We start from the raw sequence: 26,991 nt of genomic DNA, 5'->3' as shown, positions 1-26,991 counted from the left end.
GCAAGAAGGTATCCATGCTCCCTTTAGTGGCTTAGCAAACACAACTCAATCTTGAGTTTAAAACTCCTCCATCAAGATTCAAACTCCTTTCCCCTCAGTTATGTAGCAATGCAATGTATACCAATCAGCCAGACAATGTATAGATTCAGCCTACTACAAGGTTATTCATAAGAACTAGCATCCAACACACTTACAGATGAAAGAGAGAAAAAATCAACAAAATGTGAAACTGATGAGTTTTAATGTGTTCCAGTCTTTGAGAACTTTTACAGTAAATAAACACATCAAAGTCATATTTCTGTTTAAAGTTCCCATATTGGTACTTCAAAACAAATAATATTCAACATAAAAAAAAGGCTAGCTTAGAATATATTCATAAAGTTGCATACATTGTAATACAGTAACCAGTGTTAATGTCTATTTCTCCTTAATAAACAATCTCATAAAAATCAAAAATTAAAATCTACTGTATGTTTGTGTGTAAAAAAAAAACAACAACAAAATATCAACCAACAAACATTATGTCATTTGTTGTTGTACAAAGATATGTTTTTAAAATGGCTGCTGTTAATGGCATGGATGGAATGTCACAAGTGCTGCTGGAAATAGGAGACTGAATACAAATAAATGTATGTCATTTATGTGAGTATATATATATATATTTATAGACACAGTTAAGGTAAAAGAATGTATGTTTTCCTTCTATATGAACCAGCCCACAACATCCAGGGGCATTAATGCACAATGAGGGTGTTAAGGTAACAATATCTGTCAAATGATTTACATCAACTTTAAGTCAATTAAAAAAGAATGTAAAGTTGGGTAATTTAAAAAAAAAACAACTGTCATTATTTAAAGTTAATTAGGTAAATATAAAATTTACATAGTAAAAAGGCCACTTTTTATAAAGAGTCTAGCTATTTTCTGTATATACTGTCTAGATTAAAAAAAAGAAGCCATATGTACAGTTGACTTCTGATAGTCTGACTATAAGAGGACATTAGAGTAGGTGGTTGGACTATCAAAAACTTTAGATAATGAAAGGTTAGTTGTACTAATAAGAATTTAACAATAAATGTCAAGAAAATTCTATTTATAATCAATTATTTTTTTTACACGTTCCAGGGGACATAATAAACAAAAGATGAAAAAGAAAAATCTATTGTCCTAGACAGCATGTATCATGATTTCAGTTTGGACATACAGCACTCATTTACAGTTTCAGTCTAAACTAACATTCTCAAAATATATGATGCTTATATCAGTACCCCATCAGATTGTTGAGTGTGTAGGACTATAAAGTGTTGGACTGTAAAGTGTTGGACTATAAAGTGTCAGACTATCAAGAGTAAACTGTAAAACTAAAGTAGTCATCATTTAAAATTTATTTTTGTAGAAAAGTTGCTAATAAATATCTTTATATAGAACAAGGGACATATATTGCTATTTTTAGCCTCAAGGCTACTGCATGGAAATCTAGCTTCAAAATAAATTGTCTTTAAAAACTAATCTTCATAATTACATTCTTGCTTTATTTTCTTTGATAATGTTGACTTCTTTAGTTATTGATGACAGTTTTTCTATTAGACATCTCACACATCTTAATGACTATTTCCTTTCTCACTTCTGACTCTTAACTGAAACAGGAAAAAAACTTAATTGGTGGGACTAGTGTTTTTGGTTAGAGCATTTGATAATTTTGTATTTTAACACTGTTAACTGTGACACTGAGATTCAAGACCCACTGCTAATAAAAGTGTCACTAAAGTGATTCAGTCAGGTCTTGTCTAAAAAAAAGTGATAGGACACAGAAAACTAAATTAAATACTCAAGAACTCACTCCAAATGAATGCACTATAATTTATACTACACAATATCTTTAAAGTAGAGCCAGCTCTTAGGTGAATTAAAGGGAAAGAAAACCTATATCGTTGTGTGATGACAACATAACACCCTCATTAACAGAGCAAGTAAATAGTTTTTTGTTATATGTCATTGACATGGCAGGAAATGACATACATACAATAATGAAAGCTTTGACATTGATTTAGATTGAATAAGTCTAATGTAAAGAGATTTGATTATTCAGTCACTATATAGGGCCTAGAGTAGAGATCAGTTATAGAATTAGAATATCAAATAAAAGTGATATATAAAGCAGTCACAAACCTTAGTAAGTATTCTGTAAAACTAAATATTTTCAATATATTTTCTATTTGCTTAAAGATAGTCTTATACAAGTTATTAAGTATTCTGTATGATACTTTCTATCCTTGTGTGTTGTGCTGGTCCAAGAATTTTATAAACTCAAAATATAATCCATCCTAGACGCAACAATCAAAGTTACCCGAGAACACTAAACTACTTAGTTTCAGTATTGGCAGGCATGTGTCCATGTCTGAGGCGTCTCAGAAGTGCAGTGTCTATCTCACTCTCACAGACACTTAGCTGTTCAAACACATCAGAGAATGCTGACAAGACATCACCCTTCATGGAATGGGATGTCAGCTCAGCCTCGCTGAATGTTCTTGTGGAAGGACCAGGCGTGGACTCATAGGCACTGTCCACTGGGCTGAGACGGTCATCATAAAAGACGCTGCTGACTGAGCTGGAGGATTTGGAAGGAAGGTGGTGGTGTGGCCCCAAGCATGTGGCGTTGGGGCTGGTCAGCTCTCCCGGGTGTGACTCTGAAAAGCTTGAGTAAGCGCTGTCAGGTCTGGATCTCTCACTGTCCAAGCTGTGGCTCGATGAGGTGGGACTGTTTTCTCGAGGTGGCTGATGCAATTCCTTGCTCAGTACAATTTGATTTTGAAAACTGCTCGGTTTGACCAGCTGACCTTTGCTGGAACCCATGTTGTCCATGGTCAACACTTGCTCCTCCTTGCGCCACACTTTCTTGGGGCTCATCTCTGGAGACTGAGCCCCTTCTGAAACACAGCCCAAGGAAGTGAGAAATCTGAGGAGTTTCTTCCCCTTCTTTCTTTTTGTGTGAGACTTCTTCAAGAACCTTTTGAATCTGAATGCATCCATGCTGTCCTCTTCAACCACAATGCAGACATGATTCTGCTTTTTCTCTGAATCATCATTAGTAAATGCTTTGTACAAACTGTCAAACTCTGTTGCATTCGTCAGCAACACCTGATCCAGGTCAGCCAGAGGGGATGTGATGGCAGTGAACTCTTCTAGAATTTTCTCAAACTCTTTGTCTATGCTGGATTTAGTGCCGGTCAATGATGAGGTGGTCAACGTGTCTTCTTGCGTTTGTTTCACCTCACTCTTATCTGACGGACTTACCAAAATGTCATAATCGAAAAAGGCAGCGCCAGATGTTTTTACCTGGGCAGTGCCAGTACTGGTGTACACTGAACCGTCACTGAAGTCTGACGGGCTGGGACTAATACTTGAAGAAATGAAAGAGAGTTCATTGTCAAAGTCGTGAATCCTGGACGATGTTTCACTGGCTAGATCGTCTGCCCAGCTGTGCTGATTAGAAGATGAGCACAGACCAGTGTCATCGGAGATGTCTCTGTTAAACTGTTCAAGCGAGTCTGACAGTATATCCAATGGTGACCTACCGGAAGTCACTGAACTCACTGCCGGAAAGGGGCCGCAGAAAGATGTTTCTGTGGGTTGAGATGTGTACGTCTCAGACAAGTCTCCCAAGCTGATGGTATCCAAATGATCTAGATGTGACTTCTTTGAGTGGTCACTTTCTGACAAGGAAACGTCTCTATCCAAGTCAAGTCTTTCTTCGCTGTTTGATAGGTTGCTGCTAGGGGAAAGAGGTCTAGACGAGTTACTGGATGTGTTATCCTCTTCAGAAGCGACCATGCCGAACAGTCGTTTGGGCGATGACCTGGGTGATTGGGCATCTATCAAACTTTCCGTTTCCTCCTGCAGCGTCCAAAGGCTACTCGATTTAATGTGATTGGACTTGAGCAAGGAGGCGGGAAAGTGACGGCGATAGGTGTAAGTGCGTGATTCCTCAATAACGCCGTCGTCGTTGTCGTAATGTTCACGTTGACAGGGCTCCTCGCTCACGTCCTCGGGTTCTGGGTCGTGCACGCTGATACTGTAAGAGTAGTAAGTACCCGAGTCGTCCATGACTTCTACCGGTAAGCTTGGCTCTTCGTTGGTTATCTCTTGAGGGACACTCGTAGCTAATGCGAAGTCCCTAAAGCCCTCCTTCAATGTCTCAGTATCATCCTCCAATGACGAAATACGAAATAACTGTTGGTGCAGATTATCCAGCACGTTATTATTTGAGACCGCATCGTTCATCTCACTCGTGATCACATTCTCATTACCAGTCAACGCTAACGAATGATCCGAAGGCACGGCGCTTTGACTGGCACACGTGTTCCCCCCAGCGGTAATAACTGACACACCTGGGGAGGGTGAAGATGTATCGCCCCTCGAGCGGGGGGACCTCTCCGTGTCAAGCAGCCCGTCACCGCCAGGTTGAAGCGTGCTGTCGCACAGCCCCTTGTCGCCGGGGTTAGTAGTTGTAGTCCCCCGCGCGCTCTCGTCCCCGCCTCGTGTCGAGCACGCCATGTGTGTTTCACTCCGTTTTGGGGACTCGTCCATCAATCGACCAGTTTGAGTAACATCGGTGCTTATCACGTGACAAGATACGGTGGCACCTAACACACCCGTTTGTTCTACTACAGTCTCCGCCTTTGTAATCTCTACAACAGAAACGTCTTGTACTGTCAGGGGAAAAGATTCGAACACTCCACAATCATGTCTGTCAACTGTGTTGCTGCAACGATCTACTTGACTCAAACTGAACTCACGACGTGCGTCGCTGCCGTCTTTTATTGATTCGTCCTCGACAACTGGCATGGAGTAGCGGCACTCATTTTCACCGATGCCGCCCTGTTGCCCATTAGCGGTATCGAGTTCAGTCAACTTTCCTTCCTTTAACATAGAATCGGTTGCGCTCACATCGCAAGTCGCGATACCGTCCAATAATTTTAATTGTGGCCCAGCGTCAATGTTCAAACGTTGACAACTGTGAATTCCCGTCAAACTATTCTTAGAATTATATACACTGTTGTCATCTAACAAGTTTTGAGATAAAGATGAGTAATCATTGGTAGTGACCGAATCGAATCCAGTTTTCTGACTATTTTTATCTTCAATGTTTGGGAAATTTATAAAAGCCACGGGGACTTCCCCGCTATAACAATCAGCGGTGGGGTGGGCAAGGTTGCTAGTTTCTGAGCCAGCCTTGAAAACACTGCTCGCTAAACAAGGATCTGGCGTTTCTTTGTCCTCGCGAATTAACATGTGATCGATGGCGCCATCAACGGGTTGCCTCATCGTGAGTACGCGGCCAGCGCTCATTGGTGAATCCCAACTGTTGAAAAAGTCAGCACGTGACCACTCTCCGATTTCCGAGGTGACATCATCGCACGCGCTCGCGTCATCCTGACCGTTGGGTATTTCACGCTGCTCGGCTTTGAGCCCAGAATTTTCCAGTTCTGTTTTTAGAAAATGACGTGAGATGCGATGTTGTGAAACGTTGGTCTGTGAGCACGTGACTTGTGACAACTCCAGTGGTGTAAAAATGTCTTCATTAGTATTAGATATACTATCGTTAGATATATGTATATCTTTTTTTGAGGGACAAATTGTATAATCAGTGCCTGCTTCAACACGGTGGGCGCCTCCTCCGCAAGACTTGCTATCTTGCACATCCGCCCCTTCTGTGATGCTATCATTTAATAAAACTAAGCCAGAATCATTATGGCCGTATTGATCTTCTAATGGCCGTTGGTCTTTCATTAAGCCAGAATTTGGTTCACAGACATGTCCTATAAACTGGTGGCTACTGATGCCATTCAGCTGACCGTCAACCATTAACTCGCTGACGTGATCAAGCTTAGCACTGGTCAGCACGTTTTGCGGCTCACCCACCCGTCGGCTGTTGTCCATCACGCCTTTATAGATTGGATCAAAGACATCCACATTATGGCCTGCTGTCCATGTGTGAAAGGCGCTGGGGGCAGAAAACTGGGGGGAAGATCGATCCAAGGGCGGCGACAACGGAGGCACTTTTTTCAACTTCTCCTGGCCTTGCTTACCGGCGGCAATCAATGGTATCTTCACTTGACCGGGTTTAATACTCCTTGATGCCTCGTGTGCACCAGAGCACGCGTCTTGTCTCTTTTGTTTTGTTTCGGCTGTGTCTATACTTAAGAAAGCCCAGCTCTCACTTCCGGTTATTGCTTTCCCTGCCGCTTTTTCCAATTCGCCAGCCAATGTTTCTAGTGACAGCACCTTCCGGTCAGAGAGATCAGCCTGACTGTGATAGTGGTCAGTGCCATAGCCACAGTCATCTTGCTCAAAATTATCTTCGTTGGAATGAGCAGAAGACTTGAACTTCTTCTTGGACTTTTGCCTCTCCAGATCTCTTCGCCTCAGAATGGGAGAGGTGATGGTTGAGTTAGACACATCGGACATAGTGTCCTCTGAAAAGCTTGCATTTAAACTGGACTCACCGAGTCTGGACAAATTCTGCAGATCTACTTCATGCACTTCCAGGTCAAAGGGCGACCTAGAAGTTGGAGTTTTGCTTGGGATATGTTCATCGCTGCCCATGTCATCCACTGACCAACTGGCCTTCACGGAAAGTTTATTTTCGTGTTTTCCTCTTGGACTTACATGAGGCGTTGACTGGGCCAGAGGTTTGGAAGACCGCTGGCTAGTTTGACCATGTCCATTCTTCTCATCTCCTGGGATTTGAACTCTGAGACCCGTCATGCGTGTCCTCTCAAACTCTCTCCTTTTAGAATCGAAATGAGAGACGGGGCTACTGCAATTACTGTCTGTGCTGGACGCATCGCCACTGGCCCGGCGGACAGAGCGTTTGTACCTTCGACCATCACTAGCCTCGCCATCTCGAAAGTCTCCGAAACTGTCTTCGTGTCCGCCGAGGTTGTCTGTCCTGTCCAGCTCACTCTCCAGTGTGACATCGAATGCAGCACTGGAGCTTCCGAAAGAGTGCTGGGAGGAGCAGTCATCTTCCCCACCAAATAGTGACCCATCTTCCCAGCCCTCCATGGAGACGCCGCTCTCAGAGGCCGTCAGATCGGGGAAGAAAGGCTTCTTGTGGTAGATGTCCTCACAGCTGGTCACCTTGACGCGCTGGTCCCTTCCTTGCAATACTTTGGTAGAAAGCGCATCCAAGGAATGGTACACGTGAGATGACCTGAGGTCATTTTGAGACAGACTTTTGGTCGACCTGACAAGATGGTGACCAGGCTTGGACTGTATCAAGTGAACTTTGTAAGCCCGTTTCGGCGAGGGTGAGCTGTGGATGTGATAGGAGTAGATGCCCCTGTACGATTCTCCATCAATGTAACTGATTCTGGACACGCTGTGAAGGGAGGCGAAGCGGCGGGCTTCCAGGCGCGGTGACCTGGCCGGTGAGGTGGACTGGTACCTCGGCAGGTGAGGTACGCTGCGACTTATCAGTCTATCCATGCTCATCTTTGATGGTCAGATTGTGTGGGCTGCCCCTATCATCCGATCTCGACAGAGTATGTCACATGCTGCTTCCTCTGGCAATCCTACAGAGCCTGAAATCAGGTAGTATCATCGTATTCTTTCTGCAAAAATAAAGTTGAGTGATAGATCTAGCATTTCGATCGGACTAGATTAAAACAATACATTGAAATCTTACAAGACAAGACATACAACGCAGTTATTCTTCCATTTCAATTCGGATACACGCCAGTTAAAAAGAATCATTGCATAACAATATTACCAACGTACAATACATCAAGAAAAAAGAAGTCCGTATGTACTGCATTGTATACAAGTCTTCACGTAGTGCTCATCTTACAACAATGTTAATAGACTATTGGTTCTTGTGGCCTATTTAAGAAAACAACCCAAGAGTACGCTGTAGAGTTACAATGGCTGGTCCAAAACCATTTAATAAATTTAAAATAAGACCAAGGCTAGACAAGTAAATGTAACTCCTAAGGCTCTAGTAGAGAGATGAAAGGCTTAACTCACTGTAAAGCAATATCTCTGCGAGTCATTTATCAACTTCGCTATAACCTCCCCTTACATTAAAGCAGGCTAAAAATATCCTCCTGGCGGATTAAATGCAAATCATAAAACAAGACATTGACGAATTAGCTGCACACTTCCTGCGTTGTTTCAATTGAAAAAAAAAAAGTATAAATTATAACTTATTTTATCAAACGGCTAGTTAAAGATCCCTAAACTATTTAGTGCATTTTGTTTAACTGCTTAATGTCTTGTTTTATTCAAATCATAATCAACCGAGACTAAACCAGTTTGAATGGATACATTACCAATTGTACAACAACCTTCTTTAAGGGTTCCCTCACCAAAGTCAATATGAAATTCAAGGAGTTTTCCAGGACTTTTCCAGGAGAAATTTTAAAATTCCAGGACATAAAATTCGCGCAAAAATATTACACAACAATAGTCAAAGTGGATTATTATTATTGCTCATTAATCTTCGGACTCAAAGACAAGCCTTATTATGTGTGTGTATATATATACATACATATATATATATACAAACATACATATATATATATATATATATATATATATATATATATATATATATATATATATATATATATATATATATATATATATATATATATATATATATATATATATATATGTAAGTTATCTTTTAATCTAGTAACAACTTGACTGTCATCCCAAAACCTCAAACAAACATTTTTCTTTTCAAAGATTTATTAAAGAACATTACAAATGTTTGCTATTTCATTTTTTAAAAAATAAGAAACATTCTTAGAGTTGCCTTCTCTGTGGTGGAAATGTAGGCTACATTTTTAGTTCCTATGTGTATGTAGGCCTAATGTTTTATTGTTTTATTAACTGTGCTTAAATCCTCCTCATAAACAGAGCCTGTAACATGCAGGCCTATTTGTGTGTTTAGTTGGCATTTGCTTACTAAATAATAATGACTTTTGGATTATTTTTTTTTGGGAGGGGGGGGGGTAATTAAACCCATTAGCGTTTTTTTTTCCAAGCACAATTTCTTTTTCAACTATGTAGTTTCCCTGTCTTTTACGACCGAAATAACTTTTACGGGCTTTCACAGCTGTGTGCGAAATATTTTGCTTAAATCTACAGTAGATCTAGAGTCTAGATTTCTAGATCTAAGTCAGAAAATTCGCGGACTTTTCACGGCTGTGAGTGAATTATCTTTACTAGATTCTATGATTTAGTGTAAAATTTAGAGTCAAGATCTAAATTTAAGACACTAAAATTCGCGACTTTTCACGGCTGTGTGAGAATTATCTTCACCTATCTACTGTAAATTTAGACTCTAGATCTAGGTGACTAAATCCGCGGATTTTTCGCGGCTGTGTGACAATTATGTTCCCTGAAACTACCGTAAATCAAGACTTTAGATCTAAGTCACAAAATTTCGCGGACTTTTCACGGATGTGTGACAATTATCTTCCCTTAATCTACCGTAAATCTAGACTCTAGATCTAAGTCACTAAAATTCGCGGACTTTTCACAGCTATGTGAGAATTATCTTCACCGAATCTAACGTAAATCCAGACTCAAGATCTTATGTAAGACACTAAAATTTGCGAATTTTTCTAGGCTTCACTACATTCTAGAGCTAGTGATTTAGCGTAAATCTAGAATCTAGCGTATTTCTAGAATAATCTAGACATTAGACTTAGATGTATTGAGATCATTAAATTGACTAAAATTCACGAAGTTTTCAAGTTAGGTTGTGAAGTATCTTCACTAGATCTAAATACTATTTCTAGCTAGAGTCGAGATGATTTACGCAAAAACACTCTGTTACAACAAGATTTTAGGTTAGGGAGGGCCCTTCAGAAAAATAATCATTATAATGCCAGGTGAAATGCCCTTGCTTTTAGCCAAGGCCATCTTCAATCACGAGAACACGCTTCACAAGTGGGTGAAAGACGGTGTAGACGCGTCACTGGTCAGCTTATTGACACAGCCAGCCCGTAAATCAACGTGCTCAGTGAAAAAGCGATCCGATAACGATACTACTAATCTATAAGATCTATCTATTGTCAAGGAGCAGTATACACATTCTGCGCAAACTCGGAAATGCTCATTTCGAATCTATTTCCGCCGCGACGGCCCATCCGCAGCAACGGTGCCGAATTTTTTTAATACCCCTTTTTTTTTTTCGATCGGCGAAATTCCAGGACATTCAAGGAGATATTTTAAAATTCCAGGAGATTTCCAGGACTTTTTTATTTTTTCTGAAATTCCAGGAGATTCAAGGACATCCTTGAATTTCAGGAGGCCGCGGACACCCTGTTAAATTCTTTTCCTTACCAGCGGCATTGGATTACATACAATGATAGCATATAATAATCTATAGTTCAATCAAAACAACCGAAGATAAGACACCACAATTTGTATTAAAGTTTACGGCAGTAAAATATAATTGACAGAAACATGTTTCACATGACTAAATAGAATCGATTCCAAATGGGCCTAAAATTGTTCCCCACATTCTGAGCAATGAACTACAATACACTACACACAATATAGAACTACAATACACTACACACAATATAGAACTACAATACACTACACACAATATAGAACTACAATACACTACACACAATATAGAACTACAATACACTACACACAATATAGAACTACAATACACTATACACAATATAGAACTACAAATACACTACACACAATATAGAACTACAATACACTGCACACAATATAGAACTACAATACACTACACACAATATAGAACTACAATACAATACACACAATATAGAACTACAATACACTACACACAATATAGAACTACATTACACTACACACAATATAGAACTACAAATACACTACACACAATATAGAACTACAAATACACTACACACAATATAGAACTACAAATACACTACACACAATATAGAACTACAAATACACTACACACAATATAGAACTACAAATACACTACACACAATATAGAACTACAAATACACTACACACAATATAGAACTACAAATACACTACACACAATATAGAACTACAAATACACTACACACAATATAGAACTACAAATACACTACACACAATATAGAACTACAAATACACTACACACAATATAGAACTACCAATACACTACACACAATATAGAACTACAAATACACTACACACAATATAGAACTGCAAATACACTACACACAATATAGAACTACAAATACACTACTGACAATATCTTACAAAATAAGTTTTCAACCACTTCAAGTTCATGAAGCTAGTAGAATTCAATGAGTGAATATCGCTGAAACAACATTTTTTTTAGACAGTCTTACAAAAACATAATCTTGTATACATATAGCGACAAAGTTTGAAACTTACGCCAATGAAATATTCTTATGGATGAAGGCGACAATTAAGTAGTTTGGGTGTAACACTGCGTCCTATCACAGCTAAACGCTCTGACACCATGAAATGTTTATGTGACGCAAAATGTCACATCCTATGCAACACACGCGCATGAAGTATGCTGAGGTGAGGAGCGCCCAGGTGTTGGCAACATCTGGCGCTCACACTCGTAGATACAATGATAGAAAAAATTCAATCCGGTATGAATATGCATTTCACTAAGTGATACGGTCACCTTCCTAGTAGTTGCCCTTAAGCACAGCTGTTATGGTGTGCTCATGCGTGTTCAGCTGTTATGGTGTGTTCATGCGTGCTCAGCTGTTATGGTGTGTTCATGCGTGCTCAGCTGTTATGGTGTGTTCATGCGTGCTCAGCTATTATGGTGTGTTCATGCGTGTTCAACTGTTATGGTGTGCTCATGCGTGTTCAGCTGTTATGGTGTGTTCATGCGTGCTCAGCTGTTATGGTGTGTTCATGCGTGCTCAGCTGTTATGGTGTGTTCATGCGTTTTTTCCTTCTGTTTTGGTGTGTTCATGCGTGTTCAGCTGTTATGGTGTGTTTATGCGTGCTCAGCTGTTATGGTGTGTTTATGCGTGTTCATGCGTGCTCAGCTGTTATGGTGTGTTTATGCGTGTTCAGCTGTTATGGTGTGTTCATGCGTGCTCAGCTGTTATGGTGTGTTCATGCCTGTTCAGCTGTTATGGTGTGTTCATGCGTGCTCAGCTGTTATGGTGTGTTCATGCCTGTTCAGCTGTTATGGTGTGTTCATGCGTGCTCGGCTGTTATGGTGTGTTCATGCGTGTTCAGCAGTTATGGTGTGTATCCATGAGTGTTTCTGAAGTGACCGTGAGTTAAACCAGGATAGACCATTTGTTTCTATCAGCTCAATAGATTCTGGTGTAATCACGAGGATGTCTGTCGTAGTTGAGGTTGTAAATACAGTTAGGAAAACTCCATGGCAAATATCACAAGGTCCTCAGGGTTAGCAGAGACCTTCTTTCAGGGAACAGTACCAAGAAATAGAAGAAGAGGAGGAAAGAGAACGCGATGGGAGGACAACATTACAAAAATGGACAGGGCTGTCAATGAAAGAGATGTTATCCGAGGCAAAAGACAGAGAGGAATGGATAAAGATGGTCAACAGATCTTGAGTGGGACACCAACGGTAAAAACAGACTAAGGGATAGGCGAAGGTGAAGGGAACATTGAAAGGAGATGACAAGCTGGAGACAAGTCATAGACAGGCGAGTCATAGAAATGCGAGTCATAGAAAGGCGAGTCATAGAAATGCGAGTCATAGAAAGGCGAGTCATAGAAAGACGAGTCATAGAAATGCGAGTCATAGAAATGTGAGTCACAGAAAGGCGAGTCACAGCGAGTCACAGAAAGGCGAGTCACAGCGAGTCACAGAAAGGCGAGTCACAGAAAGGCGAGTCACAGCGAGTCACAGAAAGTCGGTTACAGAAAGGCGAGTCACAGAAAGGCGTCACAGAAAGGCGTCACAGAAAGGCGAGTCACAGAAACGCGTGCATTTACAATGTCTGTTGGAGAAAAATGACAACTCCGTAGATTTAATGATTTAAAAAAAAATGTATACGTGGAAAGCACGACTAGCTAGACGAGTTTCATTATCAGAATGAAGCTTATACTTTGTTTTAAACATTTAGTCTTTAAGCAATAATAATCTAGTTAGAAAAAAGGTCGAAAGAGTTGTTAGATCCTAACACTACACTTTCTGTTACCGTCGGTCCAGTGGGGAATGTTCTGGTGATGGAATAACAATGGTGTAGACTTACTGGAATTTATCAACGATTCAATCTCTCTTTCTCTCTCTCTCTCTCTCTCTCTTTCTCTCTACTCTGTAAGTCTATATATTTATATGTATGCTTAATATGTATCTGTATCGTGCAGTATCATATGGCTTAGCTCGAGCTAAAGAATTGCTGACAGGACTAGACAAGTTGCCAAGCAAGTGCTATATACAATGACATCTAAATTGATTACTTTGCTTTGAAACACAAAAGGCCAATACAGCCAGGTATAGATCCCAAATAGGTCACGCTTGAGAGGAGCTGAATCCGTGGTACGTTTCAATGACTCTAAAAGGATTATCGATTGCGGCGGAGAGACTCGCTGATGCCACAACAACAAAAGGATAGCCTCACTAAAGATTAGCTGACCCAATTTGTCACATAGTTTCATAGACCACATGTTGTCAACAAGCTTAGAGAATTAGCAACAACAAAACAACAACAGGTATTACAGCTTGGAGACAACAATGTTTCTAAACGTCACAATCGAGACTTCAAAGAGAATTAATTTATTACAAGATATTAGTAATAATAATAAAATGTACTGATATTTGTAATAATAATAGTAATATAATCTCGTTGCCTGTCAGAGGGAGGTACTGCTGCAGACCTGCCACATTACCAGAAAATTCCACAGTGGACACTGATAAATGGACTACAATGAATTTGTTTCTTTTTAGCGAAACTCGACCCTGGCAGCCAGAGAATGAATACTCGTTCGTTTCTAACATAATAACAATAAAAATAAGATCGTAAACAAAAGTATGACCCGAATCTTTAACAAATGAAAGAATGATCTATTAAATGAAATCATACCAGTCATCCAGTACCAAAATATAAGTCCTTTATAAAAGACATTAAAATTAGATGTATTGAGTGTGTAGCAGTGATTTTTTTTTGTACCCAAATCATAACACAGTAGCCAAGGTATAATACTAGCTCTATAAACAAGTTGACAAGAGTGAGCTGCTAGAAGATGACTAGGTCAATGTAACATCTATGTCAAAAGAAAACAGTAAGACACGAACGTGTTAGTGAGAGGGGAAAGAAAGTTTGAGCCATTGATGTGTATACATATAGACTCGAAAAAGGAAATAACTTCATGTAACTTGAAAACATGTATATCTATTGTTGTAGGATTTCCGAATTCTGAAAAGTTGCATGATCTTCAGTCTTAGAGATTAAACAAAACTACACTGCTCATAAATGCCGTGTAATAAAGTACACACTATTGCAAGTCACAAAACTTTCATAAAACTCTTTTATCCGCCAGTCTATATTTATTTATGTCTATGGTTTGAGCATAAAAATAGAAACATTAAAAATTATCTTCTCTTGAGGAAGATTGTTACTGAAGGAAGAGCTCCGAAATAAGATTAGAAAATGAATTTTGGTGAATTCAATCATACCATCTCAAAGTTGCAGCAATTGTGATGCCAAAGACCAAAGACAGTAGACACTATGAAGATGTGCTTGGCATAAATATTTCATGAACATTTCAATCTTATATAAACGATGAGATTCTAAAAAAAAAAGTGTAATATGACATTTTGGGGAGTATGATCTCATACGATGTGGAAGCGACAAGATCAGACTTTGAGGTTAGAAACTTTTACAAAGACTGCGTAAAGAACAGATACCGCTACATCATGTGTATTTAATTAAGAAATTTAAATTAAAAAAAAGGGGGGGGGGGGAATGCAGCTCGATTAAAGTTGATACCAGCCAAGACTCCACCCTGGGCAGCCACGCCGCTGGCACGTACATCTGACATGGAAACTTTCAAGTCAAAGCTATTACATTTAAGGATGAGGTCCAAGTGTGACATGTTACTTTGTCTAGCATTGTCACTTAATCTAGAGTTTATTTGGTCATTATCCTTTTATTAATTATTTATAATATAAAAAAAAGTGTAATATTTATTCATGTAACAATATACTGAATACAAAACAACGTTAGTCGAGTGCGGTAATTCCCGCCACGTTTTCGAAATAACAACAATACACAAGCCAAATTTAATTTGAATAGGATTGGATTTTCACAAAATTATAGAGGTCAAGTGTTTTCACGGCGTGACCAATTTGTGTCCTTTTTCCCAAAGATGTACATAAACTGTCAAATGTATAGGAAAATCGTTAGAGCCGTTTACGAAATACACGTCCTGAGTGTGTCAAAACAAAACAAGGAAAAAAGAAGCACTCTGTATTTAATAACAATATCAGTCACTGTCTGATAGACTGTTACAAACACGCATACACAGCTCTAGCTATTTGTTGTTTTATGACAAGGTTTTCAAGTGTCTAACACACTACTTACTCTGGTTGTAAGATATACATTTTTAAAAATCCATCATGTCTTCAGTTTACTAATTGATTGTTTGTAACAAGAAAATGCCGACTGGAACATAAGTAGAACGAGCTTAAAGCAGATAAAATGTATAGTTTAAATCTAAGCATATCAAACGAGCACACAAATAACTGACAAGAAATCAACATGATCAATATTTATTTATTCTATAATCAGCTGGCACATACCTGTACAGTGTACCTGATCCCCACAAGGGAAACAACTAAAATGACGCGCTTGGAGAAATGTGGCAGCGTATTTAACCCTCCGGACCAATATCTGGCCCCCAGCCAACATGCTATTGATACAGATCGAAACAAGGTGATCGGTTCTTGTATAAAGTATTGGCGTCCCCGGGATACCTGGTTTCTGGGGAAATGTAGGGCGTTAAAGAATTGTGGATGGACCCCTTGGGGCGTTGATTAACATTGGAGTAATTAGGAAAGGGGAAAAAAACTAACATAACGAAATAAAGGCTGTAAAGAATATCAACGTTCTGTATCAAGTAACTGAATACTACAAAATGAAGCCCTAGACCAAAGGTGTCTTGAGGGAACGGCACTGCACATTGTAAGGCTATGACGTGGTCTGGACCCACACTTCTGAAATATAGAAGGAGAGGACACATTGTTATTATGTAATGTTATTTCCCTTACACGAGACTGGTTACAAGGTGACACCGTCATCCAAAAATTTGTTCACTTCTGGTTGTGGCAGTTTACTAAAAGTATTATTTATATAGCATCCTCGCTATTCGAACAGGTAACCCAGGTATTTAACAAACATTATATACCCTATATATCAACTCCTTCAATAAAAAAAACAACACCAAATTCTAGAAAACAGAAAACCGAGACAGAAGACAAAATCTGTAAACAGTTCAGTGGAGGTGTCATCAGGGCCGGCCTTACGAATTGCGGGGTCCAATTTGATGTATGCTTGCAAGGTCCATCTTTGCATTTTTTTTTTACAATAACAAATATTAGTATTAAATTGGATCATTATGATTTATTATACAACTAGCATAGGAAGCAACTCAAACGAAATAGGCGCCAGTGGGTTAATTTACGTCAATCGTCTGATACGCTAAATATGTTAACCCTTTAAGTCCTACATCTTTCAAAGCCTGTGACGAGCCATGAAACAGCGATATGCTTAATGTATAATGCGGGGCCCCTGCCAGGCGAGGGGCCAAATTTGGAGAAATCGGTCAAATCGGCCTAAGGCGTGCCCTGTATGTCATATAAAATAGTACATAGTGTTTAAGACATAAAACGCCTACACAAAAACACTGTATTTTAATTATTTTTTTTGGGGGGGGGGGCAATACAATAACTTGTGAAAAAAAAAAGGGTACCTTCTTATCTTTGAAAACAATAGATGTACATGTTAGGAGAATCCAAAGCTGAGGCTTTTTACATAATTACATCCTATTTTATTTCAGATGTAAGTTTATGCCAGGAATATATATGCAAAGACGGTCTATTCAGTATCATCATTCCCTTCTATCCACATTATAAACTATATTGAGCCATGGGTGGAGACCTCAGTACAGTCGAGACAACCAATCTTACCACTGATAAGACGAGAATATTTTCAGGGTGATATATTTATTGTCAAGCGATAAGAGGCAGTTAAAAAGTAACCAATAACCTAAAAAGTGACATTTTGAAAAAAAGAATCCCAGCAAACAATGTGAAAGCGATACTTGCAGTATGAGGCATAAATGCCGGACATAGTTTGGTATCCTCTTGGTTAAATATAGGACAGAACTCTTAGTCTTGAGGGAGGGGCCATAAGGTGGTATGTAGTACTATGTACACACACACCAATGCTGCATGGCCGGTCACCGAAGAAGCCGGACAAGTTGACATTTGAATGCCAGGGTGACAAAGCAAGTGAACCGCTGACCGGAGGTATGCGTACACTTACCGTTGAATGTACCTGAGAGATCGCGCCCGAATAACTCACTAATCGATAAATCAAACAGAATATCTAAGTAAGATGTTTGTAATACACAGGTACGGCATGCCTCGCTTGACGTCACTACCGGTAGCGCTAACGTTGGTGTAAAGGCAAAAGAAATACAAAGTAAAGAAACGTTTCGAGATTTGGATCAGTTCAAAATTATTCTTAGCGACATTTCAAGAAGAATGAACTTAACAACATTCTCTTATGATGATTTTAATTGACAATTCTTTAATAACATGAAGATACATTTATTTTAATGTTTCTATAGCTGGTATCAATATACCTGTTAATGTAAACCAAAAAAAAAAATAATTCAAATAACACAAATAAGAGCTCTCCCCCCCCCCCCAACGAATTCTAGAAGATAATGTCAAAGTACAGATGGCGCAATGATTTCAACACTAAGCCTCTTAGATGAAAGGGTCCTATTATGTTCTCCATCAGGCATAAGAGTGCGGGGGGGGGGGGTCATGTGTGTGAGAGGGGAGTGACAGAGGAGAATTTCTAAGCTCGCTCTAGTCGTAGATCAAAGTAATCGATAAACAAATGACGGACTACCAATCAATAGTTCCAGTCGTAAAGATGAACAACAAAATATGAATAAAAGCGCAAATGGTTGGTTTGAAACGTTCCAAATGACATTTCGTTTGAGATGAAAGAAAAGTTGAAAAATCGAAATCAAATCAAAAAATACATCAAGCACGTGCTGTAGGTCAAGATCTAGTCAACACTATTGTCCAAAAAAGTCTTTCTAAAGAAAAACAACACTAACCAGGCTTTAAATATTAGAACGTCTTCCAAAAGTTCTACATGTATGTAGATCAGATCTCCGTGTTCTAAATTCAAAACAAAAATTGGCTTGTTATATGATCATTCCATTTTTTTTTATTCTAAAAAAAACATTATATCATGGGCATCAACTCTCCGCACAAACACCCATCATACGTGGTCATGTCAAAGGTCAGTCTGTTTCACTGAAACACATTTTTCTGAGAAATGATGCGATTTCCTAGAATCCCTCGGTGGAGAATCCATGGCGCGCACTGACAAAACAGAAAAGTAGCGATTAGTTGACGTGGAATGAACACTTGATCTTTTGATTTCAAAGTTTAAAAAAATCAAGGTCTTCCTTTCCCAAAAGGAAAATGTTTAACGCATAGACATCGAAATGTTTACCATCTGAGTTCACCCAGCTCTAATGGGTACCTAACATTGGGGAAAGTACAATCTGAGTCTAGCCAACTCTAATGTGTACCTAACATTGGGAAAGTAAAGGCGATTGGCCGTTGTGGTGGTATGTAGTAAACTGGGAAACAGAAGCAGATCATCTGCCCCATACATCGCTAGGTCTGAAAGGAGAAGTTTACTTTACTTCACCTATCAATTAAAAAAAAAACACAAGTACGTCCTACTTGCATGGATGTGTTAATCTAGTCATGCATTTTAATTTGAGACTAAACTCTGCCAAGACGTTCATTTTCCTTGGCTGATTTGCGTAATTCATTCCACGCGCTAGGGAAGTACAGGGACTTGTAAGACTTTGCCCTAGCATATTGAATGAAAAATGTGCCTTTACTTTTGTGTTCTTCTGAGTATTTTATTAGGTTTTCTTTTTGCATTCGTAAGTTTGGGTTCAGTGTTTCATTTATTATAGCTATTTTACTTGTTAGTCTTTTGTCCTGAAGTGTCTCTAAATTTCGTGATTTTAGCTAATAGAGTTACTATCGTCAAATATAAATATTCGTTAGTTATAAATCTTACAACTCTATTTTGCGCATGTTTTAGCTTCGGTGTGTTATCATGACTTCATTTTTATAAATTAATAATTTCATCAATATGGGGATTCCATAATAACTTTATATTTATTATAACACCTAGGTATGCCGTGTTTTCAGTACGAAACTGGCCTACTATGACTTCCACTTCTGTAATTCATTTCTTATTTAAACTGTCAGTATCAGCATCAACGCAAATGGTCTTCACATTTCATGCTAGCTGTGACGACAGTTTTAAACAAACAGGGTGCTAAGGATTCTGGGAATTCGCGTTTTACAGTTCAGTTAAAAACAAAACACAATTCCCATTTTGAAAATCTAGCCTTTGTATATCAAAACAAGCAAAATATTTTTTAAATCCCTTTAAAAAAAAACGTATTTAAGGGGAAGAACTAAGTAGAAGTTACTTCCCTTAATCAATGTAAAAAAAATATAATTATCAACTATAATTGCCTAATTGGTTAATGTTATAATCGAATCATGTTTTGTTAGGAAAAATAAATAATTGTTTAACGTTTCAACTTGATCTGAGAATGGGTGTGGGAGAAATAACGTGTACAATTATCTAAGGAGACCAAAACCCTACATGTTTAGCCTTATCTGTGAAAACTGAAGGGTTAATTTCCCAGTAATTAATTGACTAATTGGTTAATTTTTTTAAAAAATGTATTTATGTCTAGTCTATGCCAATAAAAAATTGTTAGACACAATAAATCATTGTTTAAAGTTTCAACTTGATCTGAGAATGGGTGTGGGAGAAATCACGTGTTCAGACTTTCTACCCACAAACTTAAGTTGATGTAAGCTTTGTAAAAAGCAGCTACATCATCTTTGAAATAAATTATTTTCTTTTATCATTTTAACACAATAATGTTCTAATTAGTCTAGGTTTTAGCGGAAATTTTATAAAAAAAATTAAGAAAAACATAAATTGTGACAGTATACTTAACAATGAGGTCGTCAGCCTCTTTCTGGTTTACTATTACCTCTAGATCAGACGTGATCAATTAGAGTGCCACCCAACCGGCTGCATTGCACTTTATTACCAATTTATTACTAATTACGTTTGTAAGACCAGCAATACCATCCCATCCCGTCAACAACTGGAGGGCCTCACGTATTTGGTCAATACACTCAGAAGAACTTTTCTCTGCCACAAATAATCAGCTAATGAGTAGATTTTTCAATACAAGAAATCAATATAAGCCTTTTTTTTACATCTGTAATGGATAGAGTTAGTTAACACTAAAGTAATACACACAGAACACGGACTATCGTCACGTGTTTAATGTAGTCATAGATACCGTTCTGTTCCTCTCCTCTTCTCTCTTTCTCAGTTTCTCTCCTCACGCAGAACGTCCTTGTAAAAGAAAAGTTCCCCATTTCAGACCTTACCATTCATAGGGCAGGCGATGTTAAGGTTGTCATGTGGCCAGCACAACGACCCACCGCCTTTCCCCAACTAAAGTAAAGTACCCATCACTGTTGGGTGGACCCGAGGGTCGCCCTAAAAATTCAGAAATTCAAAATGCCTGTCTTCACCGAAATTCGAACCCAGGACCCCAGGTTTGGAAGCCAAGCGCCTAACCAACTCAGCCACCGCGCTAAAAGACACATGTCTAATTATTTTAAAAAGTATATAAAGATTATTTTGTTCAACGAAGAAATGATAAAATTAACCTTAAAATAGATTTGCAATTGTGTGTCTTTACTAATTCATATACAACAATAAAAGCAATAATAAACTAAGAAAAGACTGTCATTTTTTGCCTTTAACTAGTCCCACGAGACTTTTTATTTTTCAATCAGTATAAGACAATAGAAGAAGAACTATTCTAGTTCTATGCTTAGATTAAAGTGTGTAGCACACTGACGTTGCTAATCTAAACAAAAAAAAAAATTGTTGAAAGATTCGGGTAAAATAAAGTCAAGGCTCCAGTCGATAATTGCAGAAAATGTTCAGGTCTGAACGGGAGCTGAGAATGTTGAAATATGTTGTTTGGTTTCTATGTTGACATAGTCAGGCGTCGGTACAGCGGTATTTGACCTTACAGGCTTGTTCGTGGCACTGGGAAATTATTAGGAGCTCTGAGATATCCTTGTCAATCAATTTTTGCTCTATCTTTATATGACTGTATATAGTACGCACTAAAATATCAATAGGAATAAGGGAAAGGGGATGGGGTCTGTACTAGTGGTTGTAAAGGAAGGTTGAAGCGAAAGATTTTTTTTTTTCAAAGAAAAATACTCTTAAAAGTAGTCGATGAAGTCATTTTTAGGAGACTTCTTCTAATCAAAATATGTCCACCAGCCTGAAATCCAGTAAACAAAAAGACATGAGTTTATGTCAGAGAGGCTAGTAATGAACACATATTAGTACAATGACTAAACACATCTTGGAAAACAGACGCAATGGAAAGTACGCGGTCAAATGTCGCCCCCACATCGCCACGCTCTACTAGCGCATCAGTTCAAACGTTTATCGATTCCCTCATTCGAAGAGTACGCTAAGAATAGAAGAAGAAAAAAAGATCCCGGACTTGTTGACACCTGTGAGGTTACTCAATTAACAAGGTGGAGTTCTCTACTTGTAGGTATGCTACTAAACAAGCGATAAGAGAGCTATTACGTCGTTACCCACTCAAGTCCTCTTGCCATTGTTTACCATTCAGACACGTTCTCTAGCCAGTAGCTATTGAATACATCAGGTTTGTTCGTTACATGATAGCAGTCAATGAGCACACCCATCAAGACTATCAAACACTTTCGCTGCAGTAAGGAGGATAGACGAACACTAGAGCCACCTTATATTTTGGCAAACAGTATTTTCACCCATCCTAAGTTCTTTGCAAAACATGGAGCTGTTTACTGGACAGCCTTCATTGCCTTTTACAATTACTATTTTACCTCCACCTACTGGTCTAGATTAGTGTTACCAATCAGAATCTTCTAGATATCTTTACATCGATCACAAAACCTGACTGTTTCAAAAATACGTACACTGTTTTCAAGGTACGACGTGTTTGGGTTATCTGTTGAATTAATGCATGGAAGAGCATGGCATTTCTAAGGTGCTGTTTTAAATGTACAAACATACCTAACTATACAATAACATGATCTCTGAGAAGCAACCAAGTAAGAAAAACTGCCCCGTCAAGAAACGTTAAAGGTTTTGTAAAATTGCATACGAAGACACGAGTTCAGAGTTATGGAGACACCCTCCCCCCCCCCAGCCAGTGTACCAAATGTCAGCTCATATGACATGTCAGGAGACTCTAAGAGAACGTCGTTGAGCAATGACAAAGTCTTGGATTGAAAAAAAGTTCAAAGACAGCTCTACGGTGCTGTAATGAGTACACCCCCCCCCACCTCAAGCAGGTAACTTCAAATCTTCGGAGTTGACGACGCCGAGCCAAGGAAAACATTATAGACCATGTCAATGTAAACATGCCACTTTTTTGGTGAAGACACCTAGAGCTAAATGGCCATGTTTACTTCCACCTATCCTCAATCTATAATCTATAGACCCTCGCGTTCTTTACAGTCTACGTGTGTTCACTGTTAATGATTACAGTAGTCACTACTAGACCCAAACAACGGTCGATTCAAAAAAAAAAAAAAAATTCTATTACGTTTTTTATGCTCTTGTTTGTTTTGTTCCAGGAAAGCTCCAGACCAAAGTGTAAATGTGACATTAAATGTCATGACAACAGCTATCCTTCGGTGTGAAGTAATTTCAAATAACTCTCACAACAATCGATGATTTTAAAAATAGAAAGGGGAGGGGCGGAGCTAAAAATGTTTGAAGTTTTTTTTTTAACTTTTATGCTAAATGAAATAAAAAAAACTGAGCAGACGACATTTCTTTGTTATGCCCTGAACTACAAAAAGTTGCGAAACGTTGAACAAAAGGTTTTAGTGAAAAGCCACGAGAGAGATCTTTTTTTTTAATTCACCCATTTACAATAAAATAAGATCCCCCCCCCCCTTTTTTCCCAAAAAATTCATTAAAATTTCTGGTAGCTAGGAACATAGACAGAGAAGACTAAAAGTTTGCAACAAATCAAACTATAGACAGAATTGAAACTGTAACATTGGGACTTCTACTGACAACATCGTCAACATCTTCTCAAGACAAAACAAAAAAAATCAAAAGCCTGAGTCGGCTGAGTTTGTATTTCCTCTATAGTTGACAGAAGGTGAGTTTGTATTTCCTCTATAGTTGATAGAAGGTGAGTTTGTATTTCCTCTATAGTTGACAGAAACTGAGTTTGTATTTCCTCTATAGTTGACAGAAGGTGAGTTTGTATTTCCTCTATAGTTGACAGAAGCTGAGTTTGTATTTCCTCTATAGTTGGCAGAAGCTGAGTTTGTATTTCCTCTATAGTTGACAGAAGCTGAGTTTGTATTTCCTCTATAGTTGACAGAAGGTGAGTTTGTATTTCCTCTATAGTTGACAGAAGGTGAGTTTGTATTTCCTCTATAGTTGGCAGAAGCTGAGTTTGTATTTCCTCTATAGTTGACAGAAGCTGAGTTTGTATTTCCTCTATAGTTGACAGAAGGTGAGTTTGTATTTCCTCTATAGTTGACAGAAGGTGAGTTTGTATTTCCTCTATAGTTGGCAGAAGCTGAGTTTGTATTTCCTCTATAGTTGACAGAAGCTGAGTTTGTATTTCCTCTATAGTTGACAGAAGGTGAGTTTGTATTTCCTCTATAGTTGACAGAAGCTGAGTTTGTATTTCCTCTATAGTTGGCAGAAGCTGAGTTTGTATTTTCTCTATAGTTGGCAGAAGCTGAGTTTGTATTTCCTCTATAGTTGACAGAAGCTGAGTTTGTATTTCCTCTATAGTTGACAGAAGGTGAGTTTGTATTTCCTCTATAGTTGGCAGAAGCTGAGTTTGTATTTCCTCTATAGTTGACAGAAGCTGAATTTGTATTTCCTCTATAGTTGACAGAAGGTGAGTTTGTATTTCCTCTATAGTTGACAGAAGGTGAGTTTGTATTTCCTCTATAGTTGACAGAAGGTGAGTTTGTATTTCCTCTATAGTTGACAGAAGCTGAGTTTGTATTTCCTCTATAGTTGACAGAAGGTGAGTTTGTATTTCCTCTATAGTTGACAGAAGGTGAGTTTGTATTTCCTCTATAGTTGGCAGAAGCTGAGTTTGTATTTCCTCTATAGTTGACAGAAGGTGAGTTTGTATTTCCTCTATAGTTGACAGAAGGTGAGTGTGTATTTCCTCTATAGTTGACAGAAGGTGAGTTTGTATTTCCTCTATAGTTGGCAGAAGCTGAGTTTGTATTTCCTCTATAGTTGACAGAAGGTGAGTTTGTATTTCCTCTATAGTTGACAGAAGGTGAGTTTGTATTTCCTCTATAGTTGGCAGAAGCTGAGTTTGTATTTCCTCTATAGTTGACAGAAGCTGAATTTGTATTTCCTCTATAGTTGACAGAAGGTGAGTTTGTATTTCCTCTATAGTTGACAGAAGCTGAGTTTGTATTTCCTCTATAGTTGACAGAAGGTGAGTTTGTATTTCCTCTATAGTTGACAGAAGGTGAGTTTGTATTTCCTCTATAGTTGACAGAAGCTGAGTTTGTATTTCCTCTATAGTTGACAGAAGGTGAGTTTGTATTTCCTCTATAGTTGACAGAAGCTGAGTTTGTATTTCCTCTATAGTTGGCAGAAGCTGAGTTTGTATTTCCTCTATAGTTGACAGAAGGTGAGTTTGTATTTCCTCTATAGTTGACAGAAGGTGAGTGTGTATTTCCTCTATAGTTGACAGAAGGTGAGTTTGTATTTCCTCTATAGTTGGCAGAAGCTGAGTTTGTATTTCCTCTATAGTTGACAGAAGGTGAGTTTGTATTTCCTCTATAGTTGACAGAAGCTGAGTTTGTATTTCCTCTATAGTTGGCAGAAGCTGAGTTTGTATTTCCTCTATAGTTGACAGCAGGTGAGTTTGTATTTCCTCTATAGTTGACAGAAGGTGAGTTTGTATTTCCTCTATAGTTGGCAGAAGGTGAGTTTGTATTTCCTCTATAGTTGACAGAAGCTGAGTTTGTATTTCTTCTATAGTTGACAGAAGGTGAGTTTGTATTTCCTCTATAGTTGACAGAAGGTGAGTTTGTATTTCCTCTATAGTTGACAGAAGGTGAGTTTGTATTTCCTCTAAAGTTGACAGAAGCTGAGTTTGTATTTCCTCTATAGTTGACAGAAGCTGAGTTTGTATTTCCTCTATAGTTGGCAGACTCTGAGTTTGTATTTCCTCTATAGTTGACAGAAGGTGTGTTTGTATTTCCTCTATAGTTGACAGAAGCTGAGTTTGTATTTTCTCTATAGTTGACAGAAGGTGAAACCTACCAATGCAGGGGAGACAATCAAACAACATGCAGACTGGCAGTTGATATACAACTCAAAGATAAACATGATCCCCCCCATATGCAACGTAAGTCCTTCACTGTCACTAGACAGACGGCTATCTAAGAGGAAGACAATAAACTCTTTGGAGCTAACTGGTAAAGAATCGAGTTCAATTCTTTTGATCTTGGACTATCAATCAAACATGGAGCTGACATAAAATGATAAAATTGTTATAGAATTGCAAAATATATTAAAACGTCCTGGAAATCTCTCAAAGTATTAGAATCTCCTGAAAACCCATAAAAATCTCCTTTAAAAAATTGATAACGTTGTCATTCAATATGGTAGACCCCAATACTACGCGTGATTAAAAAAAAAACGACAATGTCAACTTGCATTAAATAAAAATGTAATGCAAAGACGAATTGATTTTCTACTACAAAATCGTAATTTTTAATTATTATCCTTATCCCTATCCTGACTGGGCACCGCGCAACCCGTTTTGCATAAGGCCCTGTTATGGCCGGCCCTGCAGACAAGTAGACAGGCTTCTAGGGCCACGCTGTTATTTAGCAGAGACTACAGTAGGCATGCGTCTAAGGCCACATTATTTAGAAACAAGTTATAGGCTCATGAAGTGGGCCACAATGTATACGCGTGCATTAGTTGGCTGCATTAAGAACCATCCCAATGGTTAGAATGTGAACTACAAGCAACGCTGTGCATTCGCTTGGACACACTTCATTGACAATGCAAATGTACGCCATTGATAGTCACACAGGGAAACATTGCATTGACAAAAGTAAAACACAACTTACTTGTAGACCCAACGAGACCTCCATACTGTACGCTCCTACATCTACATCTGCACTTGATAGCGAAAAAATAATTGGACAATATCGCGTACTGTTATCAAGTACAATTTAAATGGACACCATCACCTACACACACGTACTGTTACTGAGAATATCTCAGTTGTCTCCCCGTGTCACCCAGGCAACATCAAAACATCTTCACGGCCCCACAGTGTCAATGGGAAATATCCTCCCCCTCCCTCCCGATCACCCCTCCCTCTACCTGCCATCTTCCTGTCAGTCTTCAAAGTCCAAAACTTAAATGTGTTGTAAACACACGTGTAAAGAAAAAAAAAAAAAAAGAGATCATACGTCACATATACATTCAGCCTTGACCTTAACACGCTTTCTGCAACTTACTGAGCCACAACGTCAATCAATTATTGGAAGGTGGTCGGATAGAGGAAAAAACACACGAATATATCAGTTTTGTTTTCTAAGTT

General features: G+C 38.6%; 2 protein-coding genes across 5 annotated transcripts in view; both read right to left on the bottom strand.

Moving 5' to 3' along the window:
- Window positions 1–26,991, bottom strand: part of LOC106062825 (uncharacterized) — a 67,433-nt gene that overhangs the window by 28,690 nt on the left and 11,752 nt on the right. The window lies entirely within an intron of this gene.
- Window positions 225–26,705, bottom strand: LOC106052112 (uncharacterized). Of its 4 annotated transcripts, none has more exons than XM_056028220.1 (2): window positions 26,513–26,705; window positions 225–7,616 (listed from the first exon to the last, which is right to left on the bottom strand). In XM_056028220.1, the coding sequence occupies exon 2, from the start codon at window positions 7,495–7,497 to the stop codon at window positions 2,362–2,364; it is 5,136 nt and encodes a 1,711-aa protein (XP_055884195.1). In that variant the 5' UTR covers window positions 7,498–7,616; window positions 26,513–26,705; the 3' UTR covers window positions 225–2,361. The 4 variants fall into 4 exon arrangements, with proteins under 4 accessions (XP_055884195.1, XP_055884194.1, XP_055884197.1 ...); XM_056028219.1 differs by lacking the exon at window positions 26,513–26,705 and adding an exon at window positions 15,782–15,937; XM_056028222.1 differs by lacking the exon at window positions 26,513–26,705 and adding an exon at window positions 15,564–15,748.

Source organism: Biomphalaria glabrata, chromosome 4, assembly GCF_947242115.1.
Source record: "Biomphalaria glabrata chromosome 4, xgBioGlab47.1, whole genome shotgun sequence".
Classification (NCBI taxonomy): domain Eukaryota; kingdom Metazoa; phylum Mollusca; class Gastropoda; family Planorbidae; genus Biomphalaria; species Biomphalaria glabrata.
This window is presented reverse-complemented; position numbering and strand designations above follow the sequence as displayed.

What these genes read in the sequence shown, in the direction of transcription:
- LOC106052112 (XM_056028220.1), bottom strand. Translation starts at nt 7,497, where the DNA reads ATGAGCATGGATAGACTGATAAGTCGCAGCGTACCTCACCTGCCGAGG.